This window comes from Notolabrus celidotus, chromosome 17, assembly GCF_009762535.1.
Source record: "Notolabrus celidotus isolate fNotCel1 chromosome 17, fNotCel1.pri, whole genome shotgun sequence".
NCBI classification, from domain to species: domain Eukaryota; kingdom Metazoa; phylum Chordata; class Actinopteri; order Labriformes; family Labridae; genus Notolabrus; species Notolabrus celidotus.
Window position 1 is genome coordinate 9,649,731 of NC_048288.1, and position 12,415 is coordinate 9,662,145.

The window sequence follows — 12,415 nt, forward strand, 5'->3', positions numbered from 1 at the left end:
TGGTATAATATCGTATTCTATCGCATTGTATCGGATCGTATTGTATCGTATTACATCGCATCGTATTACATCGTATCGCATTGTATTGTATCATATTGTATCGTATCATATCGTATCACATTGCATCATATTGTATTGTATTGTATTATATCATATCATATCATATCGTATCGCATCGCATTGTATTGTATTGTATTGTATCATATGGCATCGTATCGTATCTTTCCGCATCGGCTATGCGTCCACAGAGATTACTTTTTAGTCTGCTTCACACTTTGATAATTAGTGTTTTTACATCTCAATATGATCCTTAGCTATTCAATACCGTCACATCGTGATGCTAAGGTAAATTTGATTTGAGGGAAAAAAAAACATTTATCATTGTTTTTGACATGGTCTACATTTCTTTTACTGATTAATCGATTATTGATCATTAACATTACCAAAGATCGATCGCATTGAATACTTAAAACTGACATCCCTATATCGTATCATATCGCATTATTTTGTATTGTATGTTATGGTGTGGTACTGTATGGTATGTTATCGTTTCATATCGTATCGTTTTGTATCTTATCATATTGTATGTTTCATATGACATCATACATATTGTATGGTATGGTGACGCTACTTATTATTTTCAAATAATTTTAGCCTTAACCGACCATGTTAGGAAAGAATCAAGCCCTCCCACATAGGTTTCATTATCTAGGCCCTTAAGGCCCCCTAAACTAAACAGGCCTGGAAGAGGATATTGATTGTTGGGCCCCAGGTGACTAGCTGTCAGGGCCCTGAATCTGCTCTGTCAAACAAAATTTGAAAGCATTGATAAATTGATGTCCGTCTCCCCTAAAACTCACTGCTTCCTCATGTTCTCTGTGCAGACGTTAAACCTGCATACAAACAAACAAACAGCCACACTCTCTCACAGAGCTTTGCTGCTTGGGAATTGGGTCCCCACAACTTCCTGGGGCCCCACCCTGCCTTTGCTCTTGCGCTTCAGCTCTGCACCTCTTTCACGTGGGAATGAGCCCTTGTCTGGAGGAAGAGCATACAATGGCACTTCCCACAATGCCACATTTACAGGCCCCCACACAGGGCTCGAGGAACAATCAGCCAATCAGACACTGTCAGGCCCCAGCCCCCGCAGACAATCATCAATTGTTGTCCAGGAGGAAGATAGGGGAAACAACAATCAGTGGCCTTACTTAAGTGACTTTTCTTCATGTCTTTTACTGCTGTTCACTATACAATCAGGGCTCAACACGTCAGCTTCCTCCCCTGAGACCGTCACAAAGGAATTACTAGAGAGACATGGGGATGAGAAAGAATGAGCCCAGGAGAAAAAAAGGGGAAATTATGGAAAAAAATAAAGCATGGGGTGAAACATTCTAGGCGTAAGGAGTCAACTCATTTTATTATATTGTGTACTCTGATTATAGTGCTGAAATGGAAACTAAAACACAGCATCCAGCTCATTGTCTGCACTCATAGACCTATGAGTGTCCACATGATGAAACACTACATTGTGGTTTTTTTAGAAAAGAGTTTCAGGGTGAGTAAGGGACCCTAGAGGACCCAAACTTCAGCTGACTCACAGGTTGAAGCCAAGGCCATTCTCACGGAAAAATGTGTCACTACTAGTGCACAATTATTGTTTCAAAGTGGCACAGGTCCAGAAAACAGTGGGGAAAAAATAGCACAGTTTCACTTCATCACAGAACTGTAACAGTCTATAAATAACTGCAGCTGCATGAAGACGCAAGTGTTTTTAAGTGACTTCAGTGTACAATCTTTAATCAAGGGATGGAAATACCAAATGTAAACAGGACTTTGATGTAATTTAAAACCTTCTGTTGTCTAGTTTTATTGAAAGCCCATACATGTTAGCAGTTTAATGAAAATTAAAGCAGCAGGAAGGTATACTTTATATACACAGTGGATCAACGGATCAGTAACGAGCCAGCAGTCAGCTCTGTAGTTCTCTCCCTTCTATACAGAACTGTTGGAGATTTTTAGTTTTTTTTAAATGATTTATTTTTGGGCTTTTACACCTTTATTTTGAGAGGATAGGACAGTGGACAGAGCAGGAAACAGGAGACAGAGTGGGGTGATAATTTGTGAGAAAGGGGCTGAAAACTTGAATTGAACCTTTGCAGCCCACTATTTGGGTGTGCGATTTCTAGCTTTGCTTTTGTTTTTCTGCACACATCCTGCCAGGCAGATCATTTATAACACAACTTTACACATTTAACTTGATACCACTGAAGACAGACAGCTAGCAGCTAGCCAGTTCAAGTAGAGGCTAGCAGTATAAAAAACATTCAAAGTATCATAGGAATTGGTGGGGACTATGCACTCACATCTGACAGGTGAAGAACTGCTCGCTTACATGTTAGTTACATTATTTTCACGAGATGCTACAGCGTTATGTTCAGGTCTTAATTTCGCTGCCTTCAGGTGGCTACAAAAGGGACTAATGCATAATCAATCGATCAATCAATCAATCAGTCTTTATTAAAATAGACAATATAGACAGGTTAAGATCCAGTCCCATCCTACAGACAGGACTAAGTCTGATCTCATCTTAATCCACCATGAGCAGAGCACTTTGCGGCATTTAGCAAGTTACAGTGGCAAGGACAAACTTCCTTTAACAGGAGACCTCCAGCAGAACCAGACTCATGTTAGACACACATCTGCTGAGATCGATGTCCAAAAGTTAAGTATGGATTTTGTTAATTACTTAGAAGAAACGCTATCCCTCCTTCCAACCCCAAGCAAGTTCCCAGCAGATGTGTGTCTAACATGAGTCTGGTCCTGCTCGAGGTTTCTGCCTGTTAAAGGAAGTTTGTCCTTGCCACTGTAACTTGCTAAATGCTGCAAAATGCTCTGCTCATGGTGGATTAAGATGAGATCAGACTGAGTCCTGTCTGTAAGATGGGACTGGATCTTATCCTGTCTTGATGTTTGGTCTTTGTTAATAACAGAACATAGAGTACAGTCTAGACCTGCTGTTTGTAAAGAGTATTCAGATAACTTTTGTTGTGATTTGGGGCTGTATAAATAAAGATTGATTAATCAATTAAACAAATGTGAATTCTGTAGGAAACAGTAGTAATAGTTTGAACTATTCATACACTGTAATAAATCGATCCATTATCACGTTCAAATGAAGTCTTACTCTGTGAAGTCCCTCAAGCTGATGGATATACTGATTGGAGAAAGATGTCACTGATGTGTTGAATAATTTAATTATGAAGTGTCATAGATTGAAAATAATCAAGCACTTGAGTTATTGTTCATCATTAATCATAAATCAAACCAGTTATTATTTGTTTTGTTGATGGTGTTTGTTTCCTGTCTTCAGTTTTGGAGCCTCCGGTGCTGCTGGATAATTTGACGGACTGTACGGTCAACGTCAGCAGCTCAGTGGTACTAACATGCCCGTCTGTGGGCGTCCCAGCCCCCACCATCACATGGTACAAGGATGAACATGCTCTGTCCCAGGGATCAGGTAAAAACAAACTAACATGCCATCTTCAGCTGTAGCTATATTCTGTTTTCTTAGAGGTTGTGCCACCTTCTTTAGGTATCATCGTATCATCAGAGGATGGGAGCCTCCACATTGATCGGATCAGGCCCGAGGACCAGGGCCTGTACACCTGCCAGGCCACCAATGAGAGGGGTACTGCAGAGAGCTCTGCCTATATATGGGTCAATGGTGAGTGTTCGTCAGCAGAGCATGTCAGCCTTTGATTGGCTTTGTTGACTTTTTCTCAAAGACACAACTCCTCCATGTATGGACATGTTTGAATGTCCATTGTTCTCAGTTCTCTAAATAGATGTATGGCCTGGACACTCTGACATATAGTGCACATTATCGCATTGTTTCTATGGATACAGTGTTTTCCACAAGAGGCATGGTGTGATGATTCTATTAATGGAGGGTGATAGGTTTGTTTATCGATGTCAGAGTAAACAATGATCAAAGAACGGTCTTACATAATCCTGAGCTCAGACACCCTCAGCCTTTTGTTCAGTTTCCTCATTTACACATATGTGCACACATATCCCGTTTGACCGCGGCAGGACCTGTGTGGTTCTGCTATCACCCCCAGTTTGAGTGATTCTTATTTGCACAAGTGGGCGACAAGCCTCCAAGTCCGAGCGCGAGAGAGGAGTGGCTGTGTTGTTGTGTTCAGATCAGTCAGGAAGGAAGCTGTCTCCCGTTTTTATTTCCTCCTGAAGGGCTCGGCCTGCATCCTCAGGAGGATCTTAGCTGCATTTAGCTCTTCATTTCTTCACTTTCAAAATGAAACGCACATAAAGTTGGGATTTAATGAGGAAACACATAGAAGTGTGGTGTGTGTGTGGATGATAATATGATGGTGGAATCACAGTAAAATAAGCACTAAAGCTGAAGAGATGTTCATGAGGTAATAATAATAATCTTTATTTATATAGCACTTTTTAAAACAGGGTTACTATATTCTTTACAATTAAGAAAGAAAATAGAATAAATTTAAAGAGAAATGTGAAGAAGACAAGTAAAAGGAAATAAAATGATGTTTTATAAAAAGTATACAACATTAAAGATTAAAACAATCAATATCAGAAATCAGAAATGTAGAATATATAAAAATATAAAATCAAATTATAAAACCTGCCAGGTAACTCTGATTCTCAGCTCTCAAAGTCTATCTCATTTTAAAACATGTTCTTACATCTGCATCATCTCTGAATAAAGGGACTTTTTGTTTTGCTTTCCCAAAATCTATCAATGATCAAAGTTCCTTGCAGTTCATTCAAGGCTCTTTCTTCTGTTATATAATCAAATGCAAAGTTAAAACCAGTTAATCAATAAAGTGTATTTCTTTTTATCTGCAGGCCCCTCTGAAACCTCGTCTCTAGAGATTCCCACACTCACCTGTACCTGCGTGGTGGCCACTATCTTCTGGCTTCTTCTCACTCTCTTCATACGCAGACTGAAGCAGGTGAGAGTCAGTAAGAGAAGGTGATGGGGAAACAGAATCACCTACATATTTTTTTATTTGTGATCGTATGAAAGAATCTGAATCTTTCTTTGAACTGACATCAATGATTTAGTTCTGCAGAATAACTCCACCTCTCTGATTGAAAGCTCTGAGATGTATTTTCCCTCCTTGTCTCTTCCATGTTACAGACACATCAGAGCTATGAAATAACACAAGTTTCAAAGTGTTTGAAATTTGAAACATCAGAGTAGATCTCATTGTTTTTGTCTGGTAATATCAGGTACATACTCTGTTCTACATGACCCTGAACATGTATGGATCATGATTAAATGAAGTGGTACAAAAACAATACCTTCATGACTGGAACACAAATCAGCTGCAGATTACATGACTAAAGAATAAAGACAATAGTTTGGGTATTAACAAACATGAGGCAGGCTAACCTCCACTCTTTAACCAACACAGTGTGAGCTCTTCCCTTTTATGAATCTGTGGTTGATCTTCTTCCTCGAGGCGAAGATGGTTTTGTTTATTTCTTTAAATCTCTGTTTTGTTATTTCTCCAAAGCCCAACAGCTCCAACATAAAGCCAGAGTACCTGTCAATCATCCTGGACACCGGAGAGGGACCAATGGAAGAGCAGTGTGAGAGACTGCAGTACGACCCCAACAAATGGGAGTTCCCACGGGAGCGGCTCAAACTAGGTTCACTTCTCTTTTTAATGATACAGAACTGATCTAGATTTTTTTTAACCTCGACTGTAACTCTAAGAACAGGTCACGTAATGTAAGGATGGGAGAGAGGGAAGGTTTTGAAGATCACATGACAGATACGAGGACTTTCTCACAGGTCTTATCAGACTATTATTGGGAGTGACTCTCATTCCGTTAATCAGACTTTGTGTCTATGTTGTCTGTGCTCGGCTAATCAGCTCCAGCAGGGAGTGTTGATTGGAGCTAATCAGCTCTCACTATCATCAGGGTGGGATTCAGTTAAATGGACTGCTGATGGGCTCTTCTCTTATCAGCATCTCACGTTCCAGGATGGCTCATAATATTAAAGAATAAAAACACCTCCCTTCCCTTTTATCAGCCTCCCTCACATCCCTCTTCTCTGCCTCTTTCCAGGGAAACCTCTGGGCCGGGGGGCCTTCGGTAAAGTGATGCAGGCATCTGCTTTTGGTATTGACAACAGCACCAACTGCAGGACTGTGGCTGTGAAGATGCTCAAAGGTGAAGATCCTTTCCCTGAAGTCCAGAGAAAATCAAAAAAGTCTGTGCAAAAGAAAATGCTGACATTTATCTTTGTGGTGTGTTTTTGTTTTGTCCACTAGAGGGAGCCACAGCCAGTGAACATAAAGCACTCATGACTGAACTGAAGATCCTCAACCACATTGGGCATCATCTGAATGTGGTCAACCTACTGGGAGCTTGCACTGAGCTAGGAGGTGTGTGTGTGTATATGGTGTATATCCCATTCACTTCAAGCACAGTTGTGTGTTTGTGCTCTAACTACAACGTTTGTGCTTTCTGTGCCTGAAGGACCGCTGATGGTTATCGTGGAGTACTGCTGCTACGGAAATCTCTCTGCCTTTCTAAAGAGCAAGAGAGAGGTGTTTGTGAACCACATGGTGAGCTCAGCATCCACAGTTATCTCCAAACACAATCAAACATGGTTTCAGAAAATAATCCTGTTTGCAGAGAACAGGACGTCCATGACACATACGTTTCACACATTTATGTTTGCCCCAAACCTTCTTTCTGAATACAGAATCAGCCTTTTGTGCCGCACACGCTTTCACAGTCATACATTCAAAAGTCATTTCTGTTGTGTTATTGAGGTCAGAGGATGTTATCAGTTTTTAGCAGGAGGTGTAGTTCCTTAATTAATTCATAGTTTTAGACACAACCAAAAAACATAGTCTCAAAGTCTGACAGAATTATTTTTGTGAGACCGGAAAAATAAAAATATCTGGCTGTTTCAGTCCATCTTAAATTTAATGTTATTTTTCTGTCTACAGTCTTCTGATTTCTCCCAACCTCAGGTATCTGACGGGAAGACTGGAAGTCCACGTTGTATCAGCAGCATGCTGGATGCCCAAAACAAAGTTCCAACAAACCATGATGAGTTAAACAAGACAGAGAGCGATGAAGGTAACACAGCCACTGAATGAACACCTGTCATGTTTGAGCACAATTAGACTGTCTCTAACATCGTCTGTCGGTCTCTCTACAGATCCTGACTCATCCTCCGGCTCCCCTCTGTACCTGGAGGATCTCATCTCCTTCAGCTTCCAGGTGGTGCGAGGGATGGAGTTCTTGGCTTCTCGCAAGGTCTGGTGCCGGTCTTGATGAAGGTGTAGTGGCGTGTTTGCAGGTACACCTGTTTCATACATTTATTTATGTACTCTGTTTCTACCTCAGTGTATTCACAGAGACCTGGCTGCCAGGAACATTTTGCTCTCCGACAATAAAGTGGTGAAGATCTGTGACTTCGGCCTGGCTAGAGACATCTACAAAGACCCCGACTACGTCCGCAAGGGAGATGTGAGTAACTGAGCAGCAATGTGTCCAAAATCCAGTCCAGGAAGTCTTCACAGAATGTTTTTATAAAGTTACAGATGTTGTGCAAGCTTTATTTAAACTAGAATATTTAACGCCTCAGCAGCCCTGATGAGGACAAACAGGGGAAAGGGATATTTGACTTGAATCGTAACAATAAAGATATTCTAGCATTTAATATTTAGAAAATGTTGTCATCTAGAATTCATAATGCATTCATCCCACATCGTCTTTTATTCAGACGTAGAGGATTTCTGCTCCCTGCTGCAAACATGAACTCACTTCTATTATTCTGGAAACACTTTTCCTCATCCCTGCGATCTGATTGGCTGACAGGCTCGTCTCCCTCTGAAGTGGATGTCTCCTGAGTCCATCTTTGACAAAGTGTTTACTACACAGAGTGATGTCTGGTCCTTTGGCATTCTGCTGTGGGAGATCTTCTCTCTGGGTAAGAGCTCTCACTCCACAAATTTATTCTAAATATAAAACATTAATCAGTCCAAAACAGAAACAAAATAATAATGAAATATCATAAACAAAATTATCAATAAATATCATAAGCAGAAGTATTAATAAATATAATAGACAAAATAATAAAAATAGATATCATGAACAAATAAATAAATATAGGTAAAAATTAAAAAATAAATATCTTTAAAAAGTAATAAATAAATATAATTAAAAAAATATATATTTATATTATTAACAAAAAAAATGAATGATTATAATAAACAAAATAATAAATAAAAATAAACAGAATAATGAATAAATATAAACGAAACCATTAATTAATATAATAGACAAAATAATAAATAAATATAAACAAAATAATGAATACATATAATAGACAAAATAATGAATAAATATAAACACAACAATTAATAGATATAATAGACAAAATGATAAATCAATATAAACAAAATGATGAATAAATATGATTGATACAATAATAAATAAACATAATAAACAAAACAATCAATACATATAAACAAAAAATAAATGAGTATAATAAACAAAATGATAAATAAATATGAGAGGATAAAATAATTAATAATTATAATAAACATAATAATAAAAACAAATAATAGATAAATATAATTAACAAAATAATAAATAAACACAATGAACCAAATAATTAACCAAAACAACGTTATGAGTTGACAGACGGTGGTTTATGTATGGGCTTCTCTCACAGGAGCGTCTCCATATCCTGGTCTTCACATCGATGAAGAGTTCTGCCACAGACTGAAGGGGGGGACGAGGATGAGAGCCCCTGAATACAGCACACCTGAGATGTGAGTGGATAAACAGCAGAAACAGCCTGGATACAAACCAGGAGCTTAACTTCAGAATAAAAACTGCTCTGCCCTGATGCCAGATATTTGACACAAAGCTCACAGAAACACTTCATGTTTGTTTGTGCAGTTACAGCACGATGCTGGCATGCTGGGAGGCCAGTCCCTCAGATCGACCCACCTTCACTGACCTGGTGGAGACTCTGGGAGACCTGCTGCAAGCCAGAGTTCAGCAGGTAAGGCTTTTCTCAGATCTGATCTCCTCTTCACACGAAGAGAAAAAGACAAAGTGGTTTATAATACCCTGTTTAAATTCCTTCTCTTTAACAGGACGGGAAGGATTATATTCCTCTGGGATCTTTCACAGCAGGACACAGTGGTCGCAGTGAGACCGTGAAAGAAAACCCTCTCGCTGTCACAAATCTGAGGTAAAGAAAAACAAGACATAAAATGAAACATCACATAAATCAGTGAGCTGCATGAAGGTCTGAGTCAGCGTGTTTTCACTTTAGATATATATTTTTGAAAACTGAAAAATGACAATCTCAGAGGTGAAAGTGAAGAGAGAAAGCTGAAACTACACCCAGAAACAACAAAAGACAAACCTCCATCTCTTGTTTTTGTGTCTGAATCTCTCCAGCTACATGAGGGGGATGGCCACACTTCAGGTTTTTGAGGAGCTGCCCTGTGAAGAGCCCGACAGCCCTGATGTAAGAAACACACTTTCACTATACCTGCACACACACACTCTAAAATGCATCTTCAGCTTGTAAACACTGAAGAGCTCTGGGCTCAACAGATGAAAACAGAGACTGATGAGTGTGTCATTGCTTCAGAATGAGCAGAGCGACAGCGGCATGGTCCTGCCATCTGAGGAGCTGAAGCGTCTGACGTGGAATAACAGCGCCAAGACCAAGAAGCTCAGCAGGTGATGACATCTTATCTGTGACATAAACACTTTATCCTACCAACATCTTTGCATGTAAAGATCTTCAGTTGAACATGATTACATCTTCCTGTGGTTTGTCTCATAAGAGTGCAGTTGTGTTGATGCTTTGAGACAGCATCTCTGTTTTGATGTGTTTCCTGTTTAGGTTTCTCTCCTTCACAAAGCGTCGGGACAACCAGGTGCCCTTCTTGTGCAATGACAAAGGTCTCTGTGACGATGAGCCGTCCATCCTGCCGTGTGATTGGGAATCTGAAGAGGGTGGCTCCCCTCCTCCGGACTATAACTCTGCTTTCCTTTACCCCTCCCTCTAGCATTGGATGTTGTATTTGATAGATTATCACGGGGTATATTTTTTCCTGCTGTTCAATTCTAGCCAATCAGAACTCATCCTATCTTTTCTACCTCGAGTCAAAATCTGAAGATCGTCTTCACTCCTCTCTCCCCCTTCAGCCAAACTAAGACATCAGGATGAAAACAAATCTGGCTTTTTGCTTCTCTGTAAAGGTCCTTCAGTATTACCATGTTTAATCCTGCACCCCCACACACACCTCCTCTCTGAGCAGCTGCTACCTGATAGTAACACTCACCTGCTGTACTCTGCAGAACGTATTCACTGAGCTAACAGTAATAGAGCTTATTGTATTGGTACCTCATGCTGAGCTTTGTAAAGAGGAACACTGCTGTATGAAATCTGTTTCTCCTGCACAGCGACTAATGCTGGAAAAAGTCACTGTCACTGAATCTGAAGATGTCAGACAGGATGTAGTTATCTGTATTTATATTAATGCATTAATCAAAGTGACTTGTTTCTGTCCCGAGCTTTGACTTTTGTGGACGTTCACACTCAGCTGCCAGTTTATTACAAGCACCTAGTTCAACCCTGACAGCCTTCAGGTGAGTACTAGGCTGCAGTGTGGCCTTACTTTACAAAATGATGCTCCGCAGTAGAATCAAAGTAAGGGGGTCATATTAAAGTCCTCTCAGTGACAAACAGCCTGCTGTCAGTGTGCACATAAACCACCAACATTAAACCCTGCTGCAGCGCTGACTCTGAGACTGTAGTTTATCTAGGTGCACAAAACAAACTGGCATCTGAGTTTATATTAAATGTAATATTTAGTGTTATTGGATAGAAACAAAGTTTAGTTATTCAGAATTTTTATAATACTCATTTTCTCCTGCTGAATATTAAATGTTTTTGTATTAACAAATATATTTATAAACTCAATCTGGAGGTGTGTTTTTTTTCTCTATCACTGCTTTCCAACAGAGTTTAACATTCTTAAAAATATGAGTTGTTTCTCAGTTTAAATCTCAGCTAAGGTATGTGTAGAGTTTGCATGTTCTGCCCATGCAGGGCCGGGTTCTCTGACTTTCTACCACAATCACACTCGTTGAATTAAATAGAAGTGACTTTAAATCACCCGTAGGTGTGGGTGGCTGTTTGTCTCTGTGTCAGCCCTGTGCAGGGAGCCCTGGCTCCAGCAGAGCAGCTGTGGCTCAGTGGTGGAGTCAGTCATCTCTCAATCGTAGGGTCGGGATTTGATCCCAGGTCTTGCTGTCCACATGTTAAAGTGTCTCTGGGCGAGATGCTTCACCCTGAACTTCCCCTAGTACTGGGTCAGCGTTGTGTGAATCAGATTAGTTAATACTGATGGTGCTTTACACAGCAGCCTCTGCTACCAGTGTGAGAATGGGTGAATGTGACATGATGTAAAAGAGCTCCGAGTGCTCAGACGACTAGAGAGAGAGAGCTTTATCAACACAGTCCTTTTACTATTTAGCCTCCTCTGGGATAAGCGGTGCAGATAGATAAATGGATGAATAGAAATGATTCATCAACCACATGAATGAACAGATGTTTTGTAGCATCCCTGGACAAAAAACTAAACGTACAATTTGGTATTTGAGCAACTCTGTGAACATCTTTATTGATTTGTAATTGATGTCAACTCAGTTTACATCATTAAAGACGTCCTCATTCAGATGATAATTCAGTTTAAAGGTGACATATGCAAAATGGACTTTTTAATGGTTCTCTACCTGAAATATGTGTCCCTGGCATGTCTACAAACCCCCCGAGAATGAAAAAAATCCATTCTGCCCCTGTTCTGATTTCTCCACATTTCTGTAAATGTGTGTGAAACGAGCCGTTTCAGACTTCCGTGTTTTTGTTAAGTCACAACAATATCCGGTCTGTCACGGAGTCAGAGCTCGGAGCTTGTTCAGCCCATAGACTGTATAAAATACAACTCAACCCCTCCTCCGTTTTTCATTCCCTGCACAAATGTTTTCTAACAAGGAGCTTAGGAGGGAGGCATGCTAGTTGTAGGCTGTCTTAATAAACACAAAGGTCGGAAAACAGACCTTTCTGAACAGGGCTGAAGAAGAGGGTTTTTCAGGCATGCCAAAATCTGATTTCAAAGTGTTTTTTTGAGCATAAACTTTAAAGACATGTTTTGGGGACCTCTTAGACCAATATATTTTGATGAAAAAAGCGTAATATGTCACCTTTAATGCAATCGGTGTCTTGCAGATGAGAAGAGAACTCACATTAAGATGTGAGCAACAGCTACATGTTGTTTCCTTATAATGTAGTAACTAGACAGTTACT

The 12,415-nt window shown here is 39.9% G+C and overlaps 1 protein-coding gene across 2 annotated transcripts in view; it reads left to right on the forward strand.

Annotated features, from left to right (window-relative positions):
- flt1 (fms related receptor tyrosine kinase 1) overlaps window positions 1–11,029 on the forward strand; it is a 37,365-nt gene extending 26,336 nt beyond the window's left edge. The window contains exons 14-30 of one of the 2 annotated variants that reach the window (XM_034706853.1): window positions 3,371–3,517; window positions 3,593–3,724; window positions 4,891–4,997; window positions 5,565–5,700; window positions 6,124–6,228; window positions 6,330–6,443; window positions 6,538–6,626; window positions 7,017–7,149; window positions 7,232–7,329; window positions 7,420–7,542; window positions 7,894–8,005; window positions 8,753–8,852; window positions 8,983–9,088; window positions 9,183–9,280; window positions 9,493–9,562; window positions 9,689–9,780; window positions 9,947–11,029. In XM_034706853.1, coding sequence (XP_034562744.1) covers window positions 3,371–3,517; window positions 3,593–3,724; window positions 4,891–4,997; window positions 5,565–5,700; window positions 6,124–6,228; window positions 6,330–6,443; window positions 6,538–6,626; window positions 7,017–7,149; window positions 7,232–7,329; window positions 7,420–7,542; window positions 7,894–8,005; window positions 8,753–8,852; window positions 8,983–9,088; window positions 9,183–9,280; window positions 9,493–9,562; window positions 9,689–9,780; window positions 9,947–10,112 — 1,928 coding nt within the window. In that variant the 3' untranslated portion in view covers window positions 10,113–11,029. The remainder of the gene's footprint in view (window positions 1–3,370; window positions 3,518–3,592; window positions 3,725–4,890; window positions 4,998–5,564; window positions 5,701–6,123; window positions 6,229–6,329; window positions 6,444–6,537; window positions 6,627–7,016; window positions 7,150–7,231; window positions 7,330–7,419; window positions 7,543–7,893; window positions 8,006–8,752; window positions 8,853–8,982; window positions 9,089–9,182; window positions 9,281–9,492; window positions 9,563–9,688; window positions 9,781–9,946) is intronic. The other variant, XM_034706854.1, reaches the window with a different exon arrangement.
- The last annotated feature ends 1,386 nt before the right edge of the window (window positions 11,030–12,415 follow it).